The sequence below is a fragment of the Podarcis raffonei genome, chromosome 8, assembly GCF_027172205.1.
Source record: "Podarcis raffonei isolate rPodRaf1 chromosome 8, rPodRaf1.pri, whole genome shotgun sequence".
Lineage (NCBI taxonomy): Eukaryota > Metazoa > Chordata > Lepidosauria > Squamata > Lacertidae > Podarcis > Podarcis raffonei.
Genome location: NC_070609.1, coordinates 1,847,688 through 1,869,564, shown reverse-complemented (window position 1 = coordinate 1,869,564; position 21,877 = coordinate 1,847,688). Strand labels below are relative to the sequence as shown.

Here is a 21,877-nt window from a genome sequence, read left to right as displayed (position 1 = left end):
TTGATGTTGAAGAATCATTGCTTCAACACTCATGATCATTGCTTCTTCCAGTTTGCCTGTCTTCCCAAGTGCTATTTAAAATTTTTCAGAGACACCATTGATGGAATCTTTCAAGGAGTTGGAGATGATGTTTTTAAGTGGCCCATGTTCCACAAGCATACAGTAAGGTTGGTGGTACAATAGCTTTGTAAACAAGCGTTTGGTTTCCCTGTGAATGTCTCGGTCTTCAAACACTCTGCAGTTCAGTTGGGAGAAAGCTGCACACACAGAGCTCAGACAATGCTGGATTTTGGCATCAGTGTTGGCCCTTGTTGAAAGGTATCTGTCCAGGTAGGAGAAGTGATCAACACTTTCCAACATTACACCAACGTTACACTGCAGAGGAGTTGTTTTGTGCTGGTTGGTGCAGCACTTTGGTTTTTTTGGATGTTGAGCAATAGACCAAGCTTTCTGTAAGCTTCTGCAAAGATATTTAGGATGGAGTGGAGATTGTCATCTGAGTGTTCATACATTACATTGTCATCAGCATACTGAAGCTCTATGACGGAAGTTATGGTAACCTTACTCTTTGCTTTCAGATTAAAGAGCTTTCCATCTGTTCAATACATGATTTCTACTCCTGTGGGGAGTTAGCCTGTTGGTTTTTGGCAAGTTTTATTCAAAGGGTTGAAAGCCGCTCATTAACGCCGGTAAGGATTTCTGACAAGAGCTTCACAAGATCATTTTTTATAGCAAAGCCTACTCCATGTATTTGTCCTTCTTGTTTAGGTAGACCTTTCCAGAAGAATGTGTAGCCTCCATTTTCTTCCTTCAGTTGTCCCTCTCCTGCTCTTTGAGTTTCTTGAAGCGCTGCAATATCGATGTTAAAACGTCACAACTCTCTTGCAACGATGGCAGTCCTCATTAGCTCATTAGCTGCGTTATCCAACAAAGTTCGTACATTCCATGTTCCAAAGTTCCATTATATTTTACGACCGCTGGGTGGTGATCCCACTGGGCGTGGTAATCCAGACAGGGAAAAAGGAAGACTGTGTATAGAGACACCTTTTCTAGTCTTGCCCTCTTTTCGGGGTGAGCAGAATAGATCCTAAATAGGACTGCTCAGTCATGGATACAGCTGCTGAGCTACTCAAGTTCCTCTTTCCTTGAGTCAGAACAACTGGATCTGTATCCACCGCCCATGTGCCGGTACATGACTAGGGGCTTCCAGATTTCACGGTCCTGCCCTTGTTACTGTTTGCCAATTGCCATGGGACTTTTTTGGGTTTCGGGTGGGTTTTTGGAAGATGCCTGTGCGTGAATTTGTTTTATGTGTAAAGATCAGTGCATGTTGACCAACATACAGTCTTCACAGTAAGGCTCTATTCTGATAGCATGAGTATCACGGTAGATTCTTATCTGCTACAGCCTTCATCCACCTTCACAGCTGTTGTAACATACCACTTGTTATCTTCCTCCTGTTCTGCCATTGAGGACTTGGATCATTCCTTGTCTAGCTCCTCCCATTTGACCTTACCACATTGCGTGACCCTGCTGGGTGTACAAGACTTCTGATGGCTTCGCTCGTAAGGATCATAGGAACGTGTGAGGCCACTCACCACGATAAGGTGATGATCCAAACCCTGTGAGAAAAACCAGTTTTGTTCCCCTGTTGCAGAATTGGGGATGAGAGTGAGGTCACTTAGTGAGTTGTTGTCTGCCTGTGATGAGATCTAAATCAGAAATTGCCTATCTTCCTCTATGTTCTCGGAAGCATTGTTATTGCATGCTTAAATTAAGCCTCAATGGATTTTGAGGATGCTGGCTCTTCAAAGGAAAACATTTGCTGAAAGAAAGCTGCTCTTAAATGCATGCCTTCCTCTCTATGAAGGAAACCACTCAGACTCTCTGTCTCCATTTTGCAGGATATGGATGAGAACTTCTATGTTTGGAGATAGTACGCCAACAAATATCAATTTCTGTTGGCGAGGGCTCTTGCCTGCATGCTCTGCTTGTGGACTTCTCAGGGGCAAGTGATTACACTGGTCACCGTAGAAAACAAAAATGCTGGACTAGATAGATTCTTAGCCTGATCCTGTGGGCCTGCTGCTACATTCTTCTGGTAATAGGCAAAGGAGGTAGCTGCGATAACTTTATGCATTCCTATTTCCTTGAGTCGTGAGAAGCCCCAGTAGCTGGGACTCAAGGCAGCTCACAACATATTAAGAAATATACATACTGAATACAGTGGACGCTCAGGTTGCGAATGTGATCCGTGCAGGAGGAACATTTGCAACCTGCAGCGCCGTGTCTGCGCACGCGTGGGTCACGATTCGGCACTTCTGTGCATACGCTGAAACCCAAAGGAACCCGTTCTGGTACTTCTGGGTTCGGCGCGATACGCAACCCAAAAACATGCAAACTGAAGCGTCTGTAACCCGAGGTATGAGTAACACAAACTAGTTAAACACAATACATAGTTAAAATAAGATGAAATACATTTAAAACCAGCATTAAAATAATGATTACCTTGATAGATGAGAGATACCCTGAAGGAAGGAGACTTTTGTGCTTTCTAAGTATTTCTTTTATTAACACATCCACAAGCAGAGCAGCAGGTCTCAAGAAAACAACTCTGCAGCCTCATTAAGTGGCACCCCCAGTTTTAGCTGACTTCAGTGTGAAACTCCCAACTTTCTCTTCTGAAATCACCCGACAGTAGCACAAACCTGCCCTTTCCCTCAATAGAAAGGTCTCGCTTTCTAGAAGCCTTCTCGGTACCTCATTCAATAACTTAGATGATGACAAGATGTTATTGTTGTTTAGTTGTTTAGTAGTGTCCGACTCTTTGTGACCCCATGGACCAGAGCATGCCAGGCCCTCCTGTCTTCCACTGCCTCCCTCATGCTGGGAGCTTCGAGAACACTGTCCCATCATCTCGTCCTCTGTCGTCCCCTTCTCCTTGTGCCCTCCATCTTTCCCAGCATCAGGGTCTTCTCCAGGGAGTCTTCTCTTCTCATGAGGTGGCCAAAGTATTGGAGCCTCAGCTTCAGGATCTGTCCTTCCAGTGAGCACTCAGGACTGATTTCATTCAGAATGGAGAGGTTTGATCTTCTTGCAGTCCATGGGACTCTCAAGAGTCTCCTCCAGCACCACAATTCAAAAGCATCAAGATAGGCTTGCCATATTTAAAAAAGTCCAATTCCTGACACCCCCAAAGTTGTTGAACTTTGTTGAGCTTTGTCTTTCTTTTTTTCACTTCAACTCCTTCCTTCCTTCCTTCCTTCCTTCCTTCCTTCCTTCCTTCCTTCCTTCCTTCCTTTCTCCCTGCTCAGGGGGAAGGGGGCGGTGGCGCAGCCTCCCTCCCAAAAACAAAGAATAAAAACACAACAACCCAGTGTCTCCAAGAGCAGATTCGTCTTTTTCTTCTAGCAGGTTAAGAAAGGGAGGTTCCTTGTTGAGGTCCCTCTCGTCCCTGCTTTGGGAGGGTGGGACTGAGGAGGTAAGTTCCTTTGGATCTGCTCCCAAGCAAGTGGCCACAGGTGTCCTATTCCCTTTTAGCCGGGCTCCTTGCCTCCTGCTCTGCGTCCTGGAAAGGGGAGTGATTGTCTTCCTCGACAAGGTAATACAGCAGCTGTCGAGGGGGGAGGAAGGCGGGGGCAGAATAACTGAGTCGTCTTTATTTTTCTCTCCGGATGGCTGGCAGACTCTCGCCCTCCCCTCCTCCTCCTCAGCTGGGGCTGCTGTGCGTGGGGAGGCCAGGAGCATGAGCATGTAAGGGGGGGACACACCTTCCACAGCCCAGTGGGGGAGGGAACCGGGTTACCATACATACGGGAAATTCCGGACATCTCTTTGAAATTCAAAATTTTCCCCCAGGACGTCTGATTTCCTAGCATTTGCAGAATTTTCCAGACGTAGGGCAAGCCTGTCACAAAACATCTCCTAACACATGGGTAGGCAAACTAAGGCCCGGGGGCCAGATCCGGCCCAATCGCCTTCTCAATCCGGCCCACGGACGGTCCAGGAATCAGCGTGTTTTGACATGAGTAGAATGTGTGCTTTTATTTAAAATGCATCTCTGGGTTATTTTTGGGGCATAGGAATTTTTTTCCTTCAAAATATAGTCTGGCCCCCCACAAGGCCTGAGGGACAGTGGACCAGACCCCTGCTGAAAAAGTTTGCTGACCCCTGTCCTAACAGATTCCATTGATGAAACGTCAAGTCAACCATTTCTGGACTGTTAACCAGTAATCTGTCTAATCTGTGAACTGCCCTGAGACCTCCAGGTAAAGGGCGGTATAAATTCAATAAACCACAAGAACAAAGGGATGTTCAGCCATCTGCCATAGCAATCTGAACGTCAGTTTTATTGGTCCTTCTGTTTCTGGGTTCTTGAGACAGCGCTTTGGCTTGTTACTGCAGAGCAAGGAGGAGAGTCAATCTTCCCATCTCATGCTTCCCTACCCATTTCCAATGAATGCTACGTGAGAGGAGAAAGGCTAAGAGATCAGGGATTGGGGAGATGGCTTGAGAGGGGAAACACAGATCCAAGCCTCTTTTCGGAGCAAAATTAATTATGTCAACTGGCAGAGGGCCAGGGTAAAGGATACCTGTGCTCCAGCGGGTGAATGAGGTACTAATGAGTTTCAAGTTTTGCTGTTGTTCATGACAGATTAGCATAGAACTTGGTTTCCCAAACTGTGGTCCATGAGTTTCATTCGGTGGCCCAAAGCATGTCTGTGAACTTGTAATTGAAGATGAGAGACAACATATTAGTCAATACAGTGGTACCTCTGGTTGCGAACGGGATCCATTCTGGAGCCCCGTTTGCAACCTGAGAGGAACGCAACCCGTGTCTGTGCATCTGCGCATGCACGGGTTGTGATTTGCTGCTTCTGTGTATGTGCGTGACATCATTTTGAGCGTCTGCGCATGTGCAAGCGGCAAAACCCGGAAGTAACCCATTCCGTTACTTCTGGGTCGCCGCGGGACGCAACCTGAAAAGATTTAACTCGAAGCGTCTTTAACCCGAGGTACGACTGTATAGTACAGTGGTACCTCGGGTTAAGAACTTAATTCATTCTGGAGGTCCATTCTTAACCTGAAACTGTTCTTAACCTGAGGTACCTCTTTAGCTCTGTTCTCATCCTGAAGCTAAGTTCTTAACCCGAGGTACTCTTTCTGGGTTAGCGGAGTCTGTAACCTGAAGCGTCTGTAACCCGAGATACCACTGTATGTGGTGTTGTGGGATGGGTAGTAACTCTGGTGGGGGCCATGTTGTGCTCCTTCTGGGATAGTTTGTCCACCTTTGGTCCCCCACCCTGAACTCATCTCTCACCTGTGGCTCCTAGGAGCTGTCAGCGTGCCACAGCGGCCACACCCCGGAAACACAGGGGCGTCGTGTGTTTTGCCTGCACCTGGGGCAGGGCAGGTGTTGCTCCCCCCTGGTGGGACTGGGCAGCAGTCAGTCCCTTCACCGGCCAGTGTCTAATCAAGAGGGTCTCTCCTTGCAAACTAGCTCCATCTTGGCTCACCCTCCTGTCCTTGCAGCAAGGCAAACTGGGCAACACACATGGCTCCGGCAGTGCTTTCCTAACTCCCTTTTCTTCCCTCCCTCCTTGGTGGGCAGTGGCAACAGCAATGGCACCCTCCCTCTTCCTCCATCCCTCTTGGCCAGCCCAGGGAAGGCACAGGTGTGTCTTCTCAGTGGTGGCTCCGACTTGGTGGAATGCTCTGTCCCATGAGACCAGGGCCCTTCAGGATTTAACCTCCTTCCTCAGGGCCTGTAAGACAGAGCTATTCCGCCTGGCCTTTAATCTGAATTCAGCCTGATCTTTTATTCCCCTTCTCTTCCCTCCCCCTCCCCTTTTATGAAGATCCCCCGCTCTGAGACCCCACAGCTAATTCTCCCCTGGCCTCCTTGCTGGCCCAAGTAGGACCAATTCAGCCAGCTAGCCCTGGGGATAATCTAATTGATTTTTGAATTTTATTGTTATTTATGTTTTTATACTGTATTTTATGCTGCTTTTATAAGTGTTTTAAGTTTGTTGTTAGCCGCCCTGAGCCCGGTTTTTGAACAGGGAAGGGCGGGGTATAAATAGAAGTTTATTATTTATTATTATTATTCACTGGTCATGAGGAGAAGGAGGCCTGGGTGCAACTTGCCTCCCTGCGGCTCTGGCCTCGATGAGGGAGCCTGTTGTGGGGGTGCCCAGGGCCATGGCCCCTCCATGCTATGCCTCTGTGGGAATGGCTTCAACTGGCGGCTAAAGCAGGTGAGGGTGGCTGATGGCACCTTTACTCCTCCTTCCAGCAACTCCTGCAGCCAAACTGGTGCAAAACTTATTGCTCTGCTTGTTAGAATTCCTGCTCCGTGATTGCAGTCATGGGATTGTTGTCTTTCACATGACGTTTTATGTTTTGACTCCACCGAGTGGGAAGTGACGGAGACAAGATGTTTGTGTTCCTGTGTTCCGTGAAGTGGGATTATTGTCATTTGTTCTTTTTCTCTTTGCTGTCTGATGCTAGAGAGAGAGGGAGCCATGTTGCAGTGCTCCGTGTGTGTTTATATGTAAATAAATTAGATTAGCCAAAATGCTGAGTTGCTGAGGTCTGCCACGAAAAGCTGCGAAGACTCTGCGGATCCCTAAGTGTGCCGATGTCTGTTGGCATCGGTCGCTGTGATGTTCAGGCTGAAGAAAGCTTATGAAGCTCCCGAATAATTGACCAGGAGGGAGAGAACATGCCAGTCAGGCATGTGTCTCTGCCAGGGTCCTACTCGAGTGTAGGCTGAACTCCTGGCACTGCTTTCCTTTGGACCACATCAATGAGACCAGCGGGTGGGTCTTGTTTTCTGGGCAGCCCATGACCCCCAGGCTTGCGCTCCAGTGAGGTCACTTTGGTGCTTTTAACACAGCAGTATGACTTCACCCCTGGAGGCGCACTCCATTGTCTCTCAAGACAGACGGATGCCAACGACAATAATATAATAAAAGAAACAATTAAATGCAATTAAAAATCATAAAGTATCTACATGGTGCTGTAGCAGCCAGAAAAGCCATTAAGCGTTCTGCCAAGACCAGCACTTTCCAAGTGGTCCAGGCAGGGGGTGGAGGTGGGAGCCACATACACAAGAGAAACTGGAGAATGGGGAAAATAAATAGAAGTTGGATACTTCTTCCCTTTTCTTTGAACGGGGTTCCTCCTTCATGCTAGCACATTCTTTCTCCTTTTTCTTTTTTGATTTTTATGGATACAGCAAGAAAAGAAAAAGAGAAAACACAAATACTGAATTACACACAGGAATAACAATAGGCACACAATTTTCTTAACAAACAATAAAACATAAAATGGTCTTTACACTAAAGACCCAACCTCCCGTCTATTCCATATTTCGATTTCATATAACTTATTGCCAATACACACTTTTATCAGAATTTAACTTTGTCTTAACATATCTTAGTTCTTCTATCTACCTTGCAACTCTTACTGAAGTTCCTCGAATGCTGCAACAGAGTTTAAATTACTATATTTTGAGACAAATTCCTGTTTTGATTTATTCTTTATTTTTTCTGATAGACCGTCTAAATTGGCATATTCTGTCAGCTTTTGGATCCAATCTTGTGTAGAGGGGATTTCATTACTCTTCCAGCACTAGCTAGCACTTTCAATGATAACATTTAATACAATTGCATTTCTTTTTAATAGCTGAAGGTTTCATTTCAGTTGACTAAAGATCCTTTGATTAAAGCTTAATTTGTTTTACAGTCAGGAACTATGTGATTAGCACTGCTATGTTCAATGGTGCTTACTCCTAGAAAGCCGCAAAAGACTGCAGTCATGCTAATCTCCAAAAATTGGGCATTGTGCCAAGTACTGCTCCTCTGTTTGCGCGTTCTGTTGGATCAACACAGCTACCTGCAATTTTTGATTCTCCTTGGAGGCATGGCTTGTTAGACTATTCTGTTCCAGCTTGAGTACAGGCATAACTTACATGCCTGTTTACACTCCAGCACAGCTTGCTGGGAACTTCCGTTTGTGTATAGCTTTTGCTTATGCTGCTTGCTTGGACACAAAAGGGAGAAGACGTGTTTTTTCCTTTGTCCTGATGTACGCTGAATGAACTGCCTGTAAATACGCTTTTGGGACACGGGTGGCACTGTGGGTTAAAGCACAGAGCCTAGGAATTGCTGATCAGAAGGTCAGCGGTTCGAATCCCCGCAACGGGGTGAGCTCCCGTTGCTCGGTCCCTGCTCCTGCCAACCTAGTAGTTCAAAAGCCCGTCAAAGTGCAAGTAGATAAATAGGTACCGCTCTGGCGGGAAGGTAAACGGCGTTTCCGTGCGCTGCTCTGGTTCGCCAGAAGCGGCTTAGTCCTGCTGGCCACATGACCCGGAAGCTGTACGCCGGCTCCCTCGGCCAATAAAGCGAGATGAGTGCCACAACCCCAGAGTCGGTCACGACTGGACCTAATAGTCAGGGGTCCCTTTACCTTTTTCTGTTGCCTGTTAATTACTCTGCTGATTAGAGCGTGCTCCAGCTTCTGAAGGTTTCTGAAGCTGTGGGTCGCTGTTTCATGCTAAGCCAAGGACCGGAGATCGCTTGGCTACCGGCCGGTGGGCTTGAGCCAGCTGTGGGCTTGCCAGTTGCCCCCATTTGCTTGGAAGCATCCCAACATGGCTATGGGGGCTCACAAGATGAGTTCCTTCACGTCCACATTTATATCCCTGCTTGGCAATAACCATGGGATCATGGAATCTTGGAGTTGGGTCATCTAGTCCAACCCCCTGCAATGCAGGAAGCTCAGCTAAAGCATCCCTGATGGCCACCCAACCTCTCTTTAAAAACCTTCAGGAAAGGAGAGTCCACCACCTCTTGTGGGAGTCTATTCCACTGCTGAACAGCTCTTACTGTCAGAAGGTTTTTCTGAATGTTTAAGCAGAATCTCCTTTCTTGCAACTTGAAGCCATGGGTTCGAGTTCAGAGCAGGAGAAAACAAGCACACTGCCTCCTCCATGTGACAATATATTTGAAGGTGGCATGGCAAGAGAAATTGATGGATTATGTGGAATTGGCGAAAATAATAATAATAATAATAATAATAATAATAATAATAATAAATTATTATTTATACCCCGCCCATCTGGCTGGGCCTCCCCAGCCACTCTGGGCGGCTTCCATAAAAACCAAAAATACAGTAAAATATCACACGTTAAAAACTTCCCTGAACAGATGTCTTCTGAATATCAGGTAGTTGTTTATCGCTTTGACATCTGCTGGAAGGGTGTCCCACAGGGCGGGTGCCACCACCGAGAAGGCCCTCTGCCTGGTTCCCTGTAGCTTTGCTTCTCGCAATGAGGGAACCGCCAGAAGGCCCTCAGCGCTGGACCTCAGCGTCCGGGCAGAATGATGGGGGTGGAGACGCTCCTTCAGGTATACTGGACCGAGGCCGTTTAGGGCTTTAAAGGTCAGCACCAACACTTTGAATGGTGCTCGGAAACGTACTGGGATCCAGTGTAGGTCTTTCAAGACCGGTGTTATATGGTCTCGGCGGCCGCCCCCAGTCACCAGTCTAGCTGCCGCATTCTGGATTAGTTGTAGTTTCCGAGTCACCTTCAAAGGTAGCCCCACGTAGAGCGCATTGCAGTAGTCCAAGCGGGAGATAACCAGAGCATGCACCACTCTGGCCAGACAGTCTGCGGACAGGGAGGGTCTCAGCCTATGTACCAGATGGAGCTGGTAAACACACAAACTGTGAGACAAGGACAACTGTGACTTTAAAGAAGAATGGGAACTCTTTACAAACTACTTTAAAAATACCCCAAAATGAATTGGACTCCTTGGCAGGTTTTGAATAATCGTATACAAATTTATTGATTGTCAACATAATAGACAGATAATTTAAGGATCTTTACAATGTTATAATATGTAGAGAATAACATGTGCTGAAAAATCAGAGAGAGGAGCTGAGGGAAGTCTTGGGGGGGGAATTGTGGGGGGGGGGTTAAGATGATATGCTTTGATACTTTGTTATGTTGAAATTCTTAATGAAAATTATTTTAAAAAAGAAAAAGATATTTGAAGGTAGCTATCATATCTCCACCCAGTTTCCTCTTTTCCAGGCTAAACATACCCATCTCCTTCAAGGGCTCCTCATAAGGCTTGGCTTCTAGACCCTTGATCATCTTGTGCATGTTCATCTTGTTCCTCTCCCCATAATTTGAGCACTACTTGAGCACACTGGGAGCCAGTGTGGTGTAGTGGTTAAGAGCAGTGGACTCGTAATCTGGTGAACCGGGTTCGCATCTCCGCTCCTCCACCTTCAGCTGCTGGGTGACCTTGGGCCAGTCACACTTCTCTGAAGTCTCTCAGCCCCACTCACCTCACTGAGTGTTTGTTGTGGAGGAGGAAGGGAAAGGAGATTGTTGGCCACTTTGAGACTCCTTCTGGTAGTGATAAAGCGGGATATCAAGTCCAAACTACTACTACTACTACTACTACTACTCTTCTTCTTCTTCTTCTTCTTCTTCTTCTTCTTCTTCTTCTTCTTCTTCTTCTTCTTCACCTGATTTTGCCTATGAGACTTAGAGCTTTCAGACCCCTCAAACTAGGAACAATACGAAAGTATACCCTATACCCTATTGAAAGTATACCCTATTGAGAATTCCCCAACTCCCTTTGCTTCCCTATATGCAGCCAGTTGAGAAGACAGATGGTGCATTCCAGAGTGCAAGGCTGCAAGATAGGACTCGATTCCCTTAAATTTCTGCTAGCTCATGACTAAGAGGTGGTGCTTGTGTACTCCTTATGGGCTCCTTACGGGGTCCTTGCCGTGGGATCACATTCATCCAGTGCTTTACCAACTGCACTGGCTCCCGGTGGAGTACAGGGTCAGGTTTAAGATGCTGGTTTTGACCTTTGAAGCCCTATGCGGCCTAGGACCCTTGTACCTACGGGACCGCCTCTCCTGGTACGTCCCACGGAGGACCTTAAGGTCCACAAATAACAACACTTTGGAGGTCCCAAGTCACAAGGTGGTTAGATTGGTCTCAACTAGGGCCAGGGCCTTTTCAGTACTGGCCCCGACATGGTGGAACGCTTTGTCACAAGAGACCAGGGCCCTGCGGAACTTGACATCTTTCCACAGGGCCTGCAAGATGGAGCTGTTCCACCTGGCCTTTGGTTTGGACTCAGTCTGACCCTTATGTCTTCCCTCCCCTTATGATTTTGACTTTAGATTTTAAAATGAGGCTGCGTTTTTAAATTGCAATTTAAATGTATTTTATTGTTTTTCCCCCCTCATTATGTTTTTACTGAAATTGTATTGGTGTTAGCCTCCCTGAGCCCGGCTCTGGCCAAGGAGGGCAGGGTATAAATACAATTTATTATTATTATTATTATTATTATTATTATTATTATTATTATTACTCAACAGGCCTGTCTGGGTATCAAGGTGCTGGGCTTGGTTCGGTTACCTCCTTGTTACCTGGATTGGAACCTGATTTTTTTTTCTGCTTTAACTATCAAGACTTCCTAGAAATTGAAATTTCATTTTTCATTTGATCCCTGGCCATTACCTCACAGCACAGTTCCCACAATTGCCTGGGAAGAGGGAATGTCCTTTTAAAGCTATGCAAATATATTCTCTGGTTTTTGGATGGGTTTATTGCTTTGCTTGATGTATCGTGCTTTAATAGTGACTCGCTCTAAACATTTGCCTTGGGGTAGAAACAATGGCTCGGTTGCCACAGACGTCCGGGACTGAATAAACTAATTATTTGGCTGGTTTTCAGCCATTAACCTGCTTGCATGTCTCTGTAATTTCCTCCTCTTTCCTTTCCAGGTGGCCACTGTCTGGATCTGGGCCGCAGCGTGATCTGCAAATGCCGTCAGGGTTTTGCTGGCCCTCACTGCGAATTGAACATAGATGATTGCGCAGGAAACCCCTGTGCTAACGGAGGCACATGCATCGACGGCCCAAACAGCTACACCTGCTCCTGCACCCTGGGCTATGGCGGAAAGGACTGTGGTACCCGCATGGACGCTTGTGGCTCCAACCCTTGCCTGAATAGTGGGACCTGCTACACCCACTTCTCGGGCCATGTCTGCGAGTGTTCATCTGGCTACATGGGCTCCAGTTGTGAGTTCAAAGTTCAGGTTCCCACCCCTGTTAGCAGCCAGCGGGTGGCTGAAGGCCCTTTTCCCCTTGCCCTGGCCATTTCCTTTGCTCTGGGGCTCATGACGTTGGTGCTCGCGGCATGTGCCGCCGTGGCTGTGCTTCGGCACATGAGGCAGGGCCGCAAAGCGGTGAAAAGCAGTGTCCGCAATGACCTCGCGACCATCAACAACCTCAAGGAGAGAGATGGCTTCCTCATCTCCCCCGGGCGCTTTAAGGTCTCGAACAAAGACAGCCGATTCGGTGGGGACCAGTTCAACTGCAAGAGGAAGTTGCTGGATCAGAGCCGTGAGTCTGTCTGCAAGAAGAAGCTGGAAAAGTAAGTGGTACCCATCTGTCCCATTTGGGCTCCTTCTGTTTGCTTGTACCTTGAAGACCGGGGTGAAGTTCTGGGGTAGGGTGCATGGGAAAATATTAGCACAAGGTTATTAACGTATTTACGGGACCGCCTCTCCTGGTCTGCCCCGCAGAGGACCTTAAGGTCCATGAATAATCATAGTTTAGAGGTCCCGGGCCCTAAGGAACTTAGATTATCCTCCGCCAGGGCCTTCTCAGTGATGGCTCCGACCTGGTGGAATGCTCTGTCCCAGGAGACCAGGGCCCTGCAGGATTTAACCTCCTTCCGCAGGGACTGTAAGACACAGCTATTCCGCCTGGCCTTTAATTTGAACTTAGCCTGATCTTTTATTCCCCTTCCTTCCCTCCCCCACCCCTTTTTATGAAGATTACCTGCTCTGAGACCCCACAGCTAATTCTCCCCTGGTCTCCTCGCTGGCCCAAATAGGACTAATTTAGCCAGCTAGCCCTGGTGATCATCTAATGTTTATTGGATGGATTTACCCCTAAATTGATTTTTGATTTTATTGTTATTCACGTTTTATACCGTATTTTATGCTGTTTTTGTAGCATCAATTAAGTGTTTTAAATTTGTTGTTAGGTGCCCTGAGCCCGGTTTTCTGAACCAGGAAGGGTATAAATAAAAAATTATTAGTATTATTATTATTTATTAATTGGGACTGGGCATTTCACTCATGTTACACCAGTGCTTTATCATCGACACCAGTTTATCATCTACACCTAGTCCATTTCTGGGTCCACTTTAAAGTGCTGGTTTAAAACCTTTAATAGCTTGGGACTAGAATATCCGAGGGACATGGGTGGCACTGTGGTCTAAACCACTGAGCCTCTTGGGCTAGCCAATCAGAAGGTCGGCGGTTCGAATCCCCGCCACGGGGTGAGCTCCCATTGCTTGGTCCCTGCTCCTGCCAACCTAGCAGTTCGAAAGCACGCCAGTGCAAGTAGATAAATAGGCACCGCTCCAGTGGGAAGGTAAATGGTGCTTCCGTGCGCTGCTCTGGTTTCGGTGTTCCGTTGCACCAAAAGCGGCTTCTGAAAGACTGCCTTCCCGTGTATATACCTTACAAAGCCTTAAGATCCGCTTCAGAGACCATTCTCCATGTTGGGAGCTGCCCAGAGTGGCTGGGGTATTATTTATTTATTATTCTCAACTGCTGCTTTGGGGCTTTATTCTCATCCGATAGAACGAAAGGTTTATATTTCATTTGATTGTTTATTGTATTGCTGCTTGTATTGCATTTTATTTCATGCTTCTGTGAGCTGTTTTCAGTAGTAGTGGAAGTAATTTAATTTAAAAGTCAATGTAGATTTGGCAGGTAAGTACAAGAAAACAACACTGTCCAAGCTAGTGATGCTCATAAGGCTGAGACATTGAGTTTATGCTAACGTGTTGGCTTACTGTAGTACATCTAAGAATATGTAGGTGTAGAAATCCTCATTTGCTTGTGAGATGATCCTGTGATTTCTTCAGGAAAAACCTATCTGAGCAGGATCCTAAAGGACTCAGAGCCTCATTTATGGGATTGTTCCAGGAAACTGCCATTTAGATCTACCTCTTCTCAGTGTTTGTGTGTACATTTGTGGGTAAACAGGAAGGAAGTATGTTTTACAATGTTCATCTCAATTGAAAAAAAAAAAAGTTATTTCAGGATACCGTTGTAGTGCTTCTGGTCCGGGCTATATAAATTACACAGAGGAACAGCCCTGTAGGATGAACCACCATTCCATTATATAGGCAAATAACCGTTAGCAACCAGGATCGGGCCACAGCTCAACTTACCGGCAAACCCCAAAGTGTCCTGGATCTCGCGGAGAGGGATGCGCTGGGCTGAATTGATGCAGGCGGTGGTTGCTAAAGCCACAGCAGAAGGCCCTCCAGACGCCTTAGTCATTCAGCTGGGTGAAAACGACCTAGCTTATCGAAAGGCGGTCGACCTAATGTGGCATATTTTCGAGGACTTTGATCATCTGAAAGCCTCTTACCCAGACACCACCATGCTGTGGTCATCAACGCTAGAGAGGCGGGTTTGGAGGGATAGTCGTTGCCCGATTGCAATACATAGATCAAGAAAAACCTTGGACCGGGCTGTGACTGGGAGGGCGAGTCATTGACCACCCCGGCATACGTTTCAATAAGGAGGCCTTCTACCGGTCTGATGGCGTGCATCTTTTGGAGGCCGGGAATGATATTTGGTTGAGCGAGATTTCGGGGGGGATTAGGGATTGGTTACAGGTATGAGGGTATTGGCGGCGAGCTATTGCTCGAGTGACGGTTAGGCATTGGCAAGGGAGGGTTATGTGGATGAGAGGGGGGAGGGAAGCGCCATCGCCTCCCCCATTGAAAAAGGGTAGTCCGATAAAGGACTCCGGGGGGCGTGGCCCTGTCCGAAGCCTATGGAGGTGTGGGCCCAAGGCACGCCCCCAAGCAGTGACTCCGGGGGAGTTCCTAGTTGACCAGCAGGGCTCCCTCTTTTGCTGGTTAGCTCTTGCCGGTCTTCATGCAATCGAGCTGAAGCCGGCTAGTCAATAGGGCCAATGCCTAAGCCAATACCGCTCATTCAATAAAGTTGTGGCCTATTTTGCCCATTAACCTTAATACCTGGTGTCCTGTGTCTTCATTTCTTCCTGGGAGGGGACGGGAACTCGCCACGCAAATAACCATTAGCGACCATCTGTCTCAGCAGACAATGGAAGGCACCTTTGTGAGTGATGTCAAACCATTGGAGGGTTACAGCGCCTGCTGTGGCTGTAGATACCGATACAGGCAAGATATATTTTGTTGCATCTGGGGCAGATGAAGGCGTCTGGTTGTGTTGCTGCAGATCCTCCGGGGCATTTCTTCTCTCTGCACTCCTCCCAGTGGTCATGCCACCTGTGGGCACTGCTGTGGATACACAACCTGACTGATTGTCTCCAGGCAATGACTTAAGAGCATCTGAACTGCCTTACCATACTGGATTTGGCAGTCATCTAGTCCAACACACTGTCTCTGACAGACAGCCTGTTGATGCTGTGTGAAAGCAACTGTGCCTTCCCTTATCATAGAATCATAGAGTTGGAAGAGACCACAAGGGCCATCGAGTCCAACCCCCTGCCAAGCAGGAAACACCATCAGAGCACTCCTGACATTTGGTTGTCAAGCCTCTGCTTAAAGACCTCCAAAGAAGGAGACTCCACCACACTCCTTGGCAGCAAATGCCACTGTCAAACAGCTCTTACTGTCAGGAAGTTCTTCCTAATGTTTAGGTGGAATCTTCTTTCTTGTAGTTTGGAACCATTGCTCCGTGTCCACTTCTCTGGAGCAGCAGAAAACAACCTTTCTCCCTCCTCTATGTGACATCCTTTTATATATTTGAACATGGCTATCATATCACCCCTTAACCTCCTCTTCTCCAGGCTAAACATGCCCAGCTCCCTTAGCCGTTCCTCATAAGGCATCGTTTCCAGGCCTTTCACCATTTTGGTTGCCCTCCTCTGGACACGTTCCAGTTTGTCAGTGTCCTTCTTGAACTGTGGCGCCCAGAACTGGACACAGTACTCCAGGTGAGGTCTGACCAGAGCAGAATACAGTGGCACTATTACTTCCCTTGATCTAGATGCTATACTCCTATTGATGCAGCCCAGAATTGCATTGGCTTTTTTAGCTGCCGCGTCACACTGTTGCCTCATGTCAAGTTTGTACCCCAAACTCATGTCAAGTTTGTACAAACTCATGTCAAGTTTGTACCCCTTCTTGCTTGTACCCCAGTATTCAGCACTACCTCTGAACACTAAAGTTCCATTTTTATCCCTCATGATTAATAGCATAAACTCCATGGTAAACAAATTCAGATCACTCTACTGGTCAACACCATGTTTTGTAGCAATTAATTCTGTAAGCTTATTTTTGCAGAGTGAGAAGAAATATTTTATTTTGCTTTGTTCTGGATCAATTGCAAATCAGTTTCATTAGATGGCCCAGATCCCAGAGTCTTCATTTTCTCTTTCTCAGCAAGTGTTTTCTACCAGTAAAGATACAGTCACTGTGAATATTTAGTTTTGCATGAATGCTTTCATCACACAATAAAAAGCCAAAGTAATCTAAATAAGAAAAACAAGAAAAGGGGGGGGGGAGGAAAGAAAAGGGAAAAAGAAGGGAGGAAACACAAAGTCTTCTCTCAAAGGTAGATCATAGAATCATAGAATCCTAGAGTTGGAAGAGACCACAAGGGCCATCGAGTCCAACCCCCTGCCAAGCAGGAAACACCATCAGAGCACTCCTGACATATGGTTGTCAAGCCTCTGCTTAAAGACCTCCAAAGAAGGAGACTCCACCACACTCCTTGGCAGCAAATTCCACTGTCAAACAGCTCTTACTGTCAGGAAGTTCTTCCTAATGTTTAGGTGGAATCTTCTTTCTTGTAGTTTGGAACCATTGCTCCGTGTCCGCTTCTCTGGAGCAGCAGAAAACAACCTTTCTCCCTCCTCTATGTGACATCCTTTTATATATTTGAACCCTTGGCTCACACAGAAGGGTGTGGACCTCCCCAGCTCCCACCAGGCAGGTTCCCTTTCTTCTCGCAGCCTGGAATTTCTTCCCTTCCCCAATTCTCACACAGGGTCTTTCACCAGCCAGCCATCGCCTTCATGTGCATACCCTCATTAACCCAGAGTTGTTCTTGTTGTTTTGTCATTTAGTCGTGTCCGACTCTTCGTGACCCCATGGAGCAGAGCACGCCAGGCACTCCTGCCTTCCACATCATTTTCATCATTTTTTAAATTTGTATACCGTCTTTCTATCTTACAATACTCAAGGCGGTTTACAAGCTGAAGAAACAAACAATGTACATCTTATAACAATCTAATGCAATACAAAAATGTGATAATAAAACTTTAAAATAGGCAACCTACATCAAAACAGTAACAAAACTTTAAAATAGGCAACCTACATCAAAAAAGTAACAAAATCTATTCAGGAGGAAGAATACCCAGCTGCAAGCAAAGACCAGAAGAGAACCAGATAGAGGAGGAGCTGACAGTGACTATACAGATGTGTCTTCTCTTGATCTTTTCTGGTTTAACAGTTCACTTCTGAGATAATGAATTTTCTTTTTATTTGCTTCAGCTTTTAGTGGCTCACTCCTGTTCCTTCTCTGACTCTGGCTGCAGCTTCCACACCAGGTCTTAGTCATGGACAGGCAGGTGGTCTTCTAGATATCATAGTCCCAATTGTCCATATGATGTTGGACTCCTAATTCTCGTCATCCCGAGCCAGCATGACTAGTGGTCAGGGATATTGGGAGTTGTGGCTCTTCAGACTACTGGTTCACCATCCCTAGTTTAGAGCTTTATAGGTCAAAACCAGCCATTTGAATTACACACAGAAAAAAGAAAGCAAATGAAGGTTTTTTTAATACAGTGCTGATTAAATGTTTTCCTTTCAACAAGTCGTGCTTAACAACCTGGCTTCCATATTCTAAAAGGAGATCAAGAGGATCTGTACCCAAAAACTGGAAAAGCAAATATATTTGGGGCTGTTACCCAGTTTAAAGAAGTCTTTGTTTATTAACCTGCCGGTATAACTTTTACAGGACAAAGCAGCAGTTCTGAAGCAAGAAACAGACATGCTTTTTAAATATTGTACATTAAAATGTTGTACATCGCAGCCATCATCTTAGGCAAGGCATTCCCTTCTGTGTGAGAAAGGAGCACCTTCTTAGTTGATTTATTCTTTTAAAAATAAGAGTAATATGTTTAAAACATTGTTGCCCAAATATATTGCATATTCTTGAGTAAGTCTGTTTAACCAGAGCCCAAGAATGAGGCACCTGGATACCCTGATAAACATATCATAGGGTGTAGCCAAGGGTTTTTTTCTTGACATACTGCTCAGAATTTGTTTGGGGGGGGGACCACTAGCCCAGGTTCACATGCATATGTTGTTGTTGTTTAGTCGTTTAGTGGTGTCCGACTCTTCGTGACCCCCTGGACCAGAGCACGCCAGACATTCCTGTCTTCCACTGCCTCCCGCAGTTTGGTCAAACTCATGCTGGTAGCTTCGAGAACACTGTCCCACCATCTCGTCCTCTGTCGTCCCCTTCTCCTTGTGCCACATGCATATACTGTATTTTTTGCTCTATAAGACTCACTTTTTCCCTCCTAAAAAGTAAGGGGAAATGTGTGTGCGCCTTATGGAACGAATGCAGGCTGCGCAGCTATCCCAGAAGCCAGAACAGCAAGAGGGATTGCTGCTTTCACTGCGCAGTGATCCCTCTTGCTGTTCTGGCTTCTGAGATTCAGAATATTTTTTTTCTTGTTTTCCTCCTCCAAAAAGTAGGTGCGTCTTGTGGTCTGGTGCCTCTTATAGAGCGAAAAATACAGTACTTGTTCATAAATTTTATCAAAGCTTTTTCAGCATCTGATGATAGAATAAGAAAGTCATCTTTGTTTTTATTTAAATCTATTAGATCAACCACTAAACTGCTGTTGTCTGAAGCTTGCCTAGTTTTAATGAATCCTGCCTGGTCACTCTTTTTTTTATTGGTTTTTCCACAAATACAATAGCCATTAAAAACTTATCCATCAGTACAGCTAATGGTATTTGTTTCATCCATTGTCTCTAGACATACACTTACACATTTAACATTCAAACATATTACTTAACGTAACCTCTCCACTGAGAATATTGAGCGGTTTCGTATGAGATCTTGATTTTGGTCATTGACATAGTTAAAGACAGGGGTCCACATTTCTTGGAAGGTGTCTCTATTCTTTATGCCTTTAATTGCCCCTCTCTGTCTGGTGAGATGCTCAGACATTGCTGTATCCCAGATAGTATTTTCCCTTCTGTTCAGGGGTATTTTAGTCTGGTTCTTACATTGCTGAGCTATCGCTAATCGTGCCGCGGTCAGTAAGAAGCCTACTAGTTCACTGTGGCACAGGGGAGAGCTTAAGCCCAGGTCCAAAGATAGTAGTGCTAAGGCAGGATTTGGAGAAAGGGTTTGGCCTGTAATTGCAGATATAATGGAGAATATTCCAAAAGTTTTTTATGTAAGGTCATTCCCACCAAACATGATTAATGAACCAAGTGACCCCCTGGACCAGAGCACGCCATGCCCTTCTGTCTTCCACTGCCTCCCGCACTTTGGTCAAACTCATGCTGGTAGCTTCGAGAACACTGTCCCACCATCTCATCCTCAGTCGTCCCCTTCTCCTTGCACCCTCCATCTTTCCCAGCATCAGGGTAGTCACTCTTTATTATTGGCGATATCACTTGTTGCATTCTATTTGCCAAAATTGTTGTTAAAATCTTTATATCTATATTAATTAGTAATATTGGACAATAAATGCATAGAGTATGGATCTTTGTCTGGTTTTGATATAATTGTGATATATGCTTTATATTTTACTGCGTAACGTTTTAAAAAAATGGGTATTAATATCACTTGGAGAGCTGTATAATTCACCGGCTACTCCTCTAATACTGGGAATCAATGCCCTGTCTTTCTTTTGTTTTAAGCAATTGGTAAGGTCTTGTCTGCTTTTTCACCATTTTCCCAATATGTCTGCAAGCATGAATTCCAACTGTTGAGGTAGAATATTATTTACTGTATTTTTCGCTCTATAAGACGCACCAAACCACAAGATGCACCTAATTTTTGGAGGAGGAAAACAAGAAAAAAATATTCTGAATCTCAGAAGCCAGAACAACAAGAGGGATCGCTGCGCAGTGAAAGCAGCAGTCCCTCTTGCTGTTCTGGCTTCTGGGATAGCTGCGCAGCCTGCATTCGCTCCATAAGATGCACACACATTTCCCCTTTACTTCTTGTTTTCCTCCTCCAAAAACTAGGTGCGTCTTATGGTCTGACGTATCTTACAGAGCGAAAAATATGGTAGCTCTTTTACATAGGGTACGTGAAAAGTTTTTGTTTCAGCGTCACGTGGGTAGGTACTTTGTATTCATTTAATAGTTTTCATTGGAGGTAAGAGAGTTTGACCAAACTGCGGGAGGCAGTGGAAGACAGGAGTGCCTGGCGTGCTCTGGTCCATGGGGTCACAAAGAGTCGGACACGACTAAATGACAACAGCAAGAGAGGTTGGGGAGCCCAGGGCATGGTTGCTTGTCTTCAACTGACAGCAGTGACTTTTGTTTGTGGGGGCGGGGGGAGTGTTGTTAGGTCAAGTCAGCCATATTGATTTGTATGCTGTCGGTGAGTTCTTGTTGGGCTGCGTATGTAATGAAGGGGAGCCACACTGGGGTGAAGTCGTCCTCTTTTGTTTGTAGTCATGCTAGTTTCAATTTGTTGGCTAGCTTTTCTAGTATGGCTGTTTCCCATACTGTTTGGTACCAGTGGTCCATGTTCACTTCTGGCAGGTCCCTCCAGTGTCTAGTTATGATGCTCCTTGCTCCTGAGAGTAGGTGGCTTATGAGTTCTTTGTAGTGTAAGTGAGCATTATTGTCTTGAAAAATATTCAATAGGGCCAGTTCTGGTCTTGCTGCTTATACTTGTTTTCTTACTTTACATCAGTAGGACTGATGTCCAAAAGGGTTGGATTTTGGGACAATCCCACTACATGTTGAGGTATATGCCTGAAGAGGTGCAACGCCTGCAGCATTTTGGTGAGGTTCCTGGATGTCTCAGTGCCAACTTCCATGGTGTTAGGTACTATCTATAGATAAATTTCAGGGTGAGTTCCCTTCTTTTGGCTGAGATGGATCTAAATGATGATTTTGACCACAGTCTCTTTAATCCCCTTTAAAAAACTGCAGGGTTTTATCTTTGTAATGTTGGAATTTACCAACATCTCAAAGATTGTTGTTGTTGTTGTTTAGTCGTTTAGTCGTGTACGACTCTTCATGACCCCATAGACCAGAGCACGCCAGGCCCTCCTGTCTTCCACTGCCTCCCGCAGTTTAGTCAGACTCATGTTCGTAGCTTCGAGAACACTGTCCAACCATCTTGCCCTCTGTCATCCCCTTCTCCTTGTGCCCTCCATCTTTCCCAACATCAGGGTCTTTTCCAGGGAGTCTTCTCTTCTCCTGAGGTGGCCAAAGTCTAAGAGCCTCAGCTTCAGGATCTGTCCTTCCAGTGAGCACCCAGGGCTGATTTCCTTAAGAATGGATGCGTTTGATCTTCTTGCAGTCCATGGGACTCTCAAGAGTCTCCTCCAGCACCAGAATTCAAAAGCATCCATTCTTCGGCCATCAGCCTTTTTTATGGTCCAGCTCTCACTTCCATACATCACTACTGGGAAAACCAGAGCTTGAACTATACGGACCTTTGTTGGCAAGGTGATGTCTCTGCTTTTTAAGATGCTGTCTAGGTTTGTCATTGCTTTTCTCCCAAGAAGCAGGCATCTTTTAATTTCGGGCTGCTGTCACCAT

General features: G+C 45.9%; 1 protein-coding gene across 1 annotated transcript in view; it reads left to right on the top strand.

The window, feature by feature from the left end:
• Positions 1–21,877, top strand: part of DLL3 (delta like canonical Notch ligand 3) — a 174,563-nt gene that overhangs the window by 97,168 nt on the left and 55,518 nt on the right. Inside the window, exon 7 of the mRNA XM_053401690.1 lies at positions 11,824–12,475. Within this exon, the coding sequence (XP_053257665.1) occupies positions 11,824–12,475 (652 nt within the window). The remainder of the gene's footprint in view (positions 1–11,823; positions 12,476–21,877) is intronic.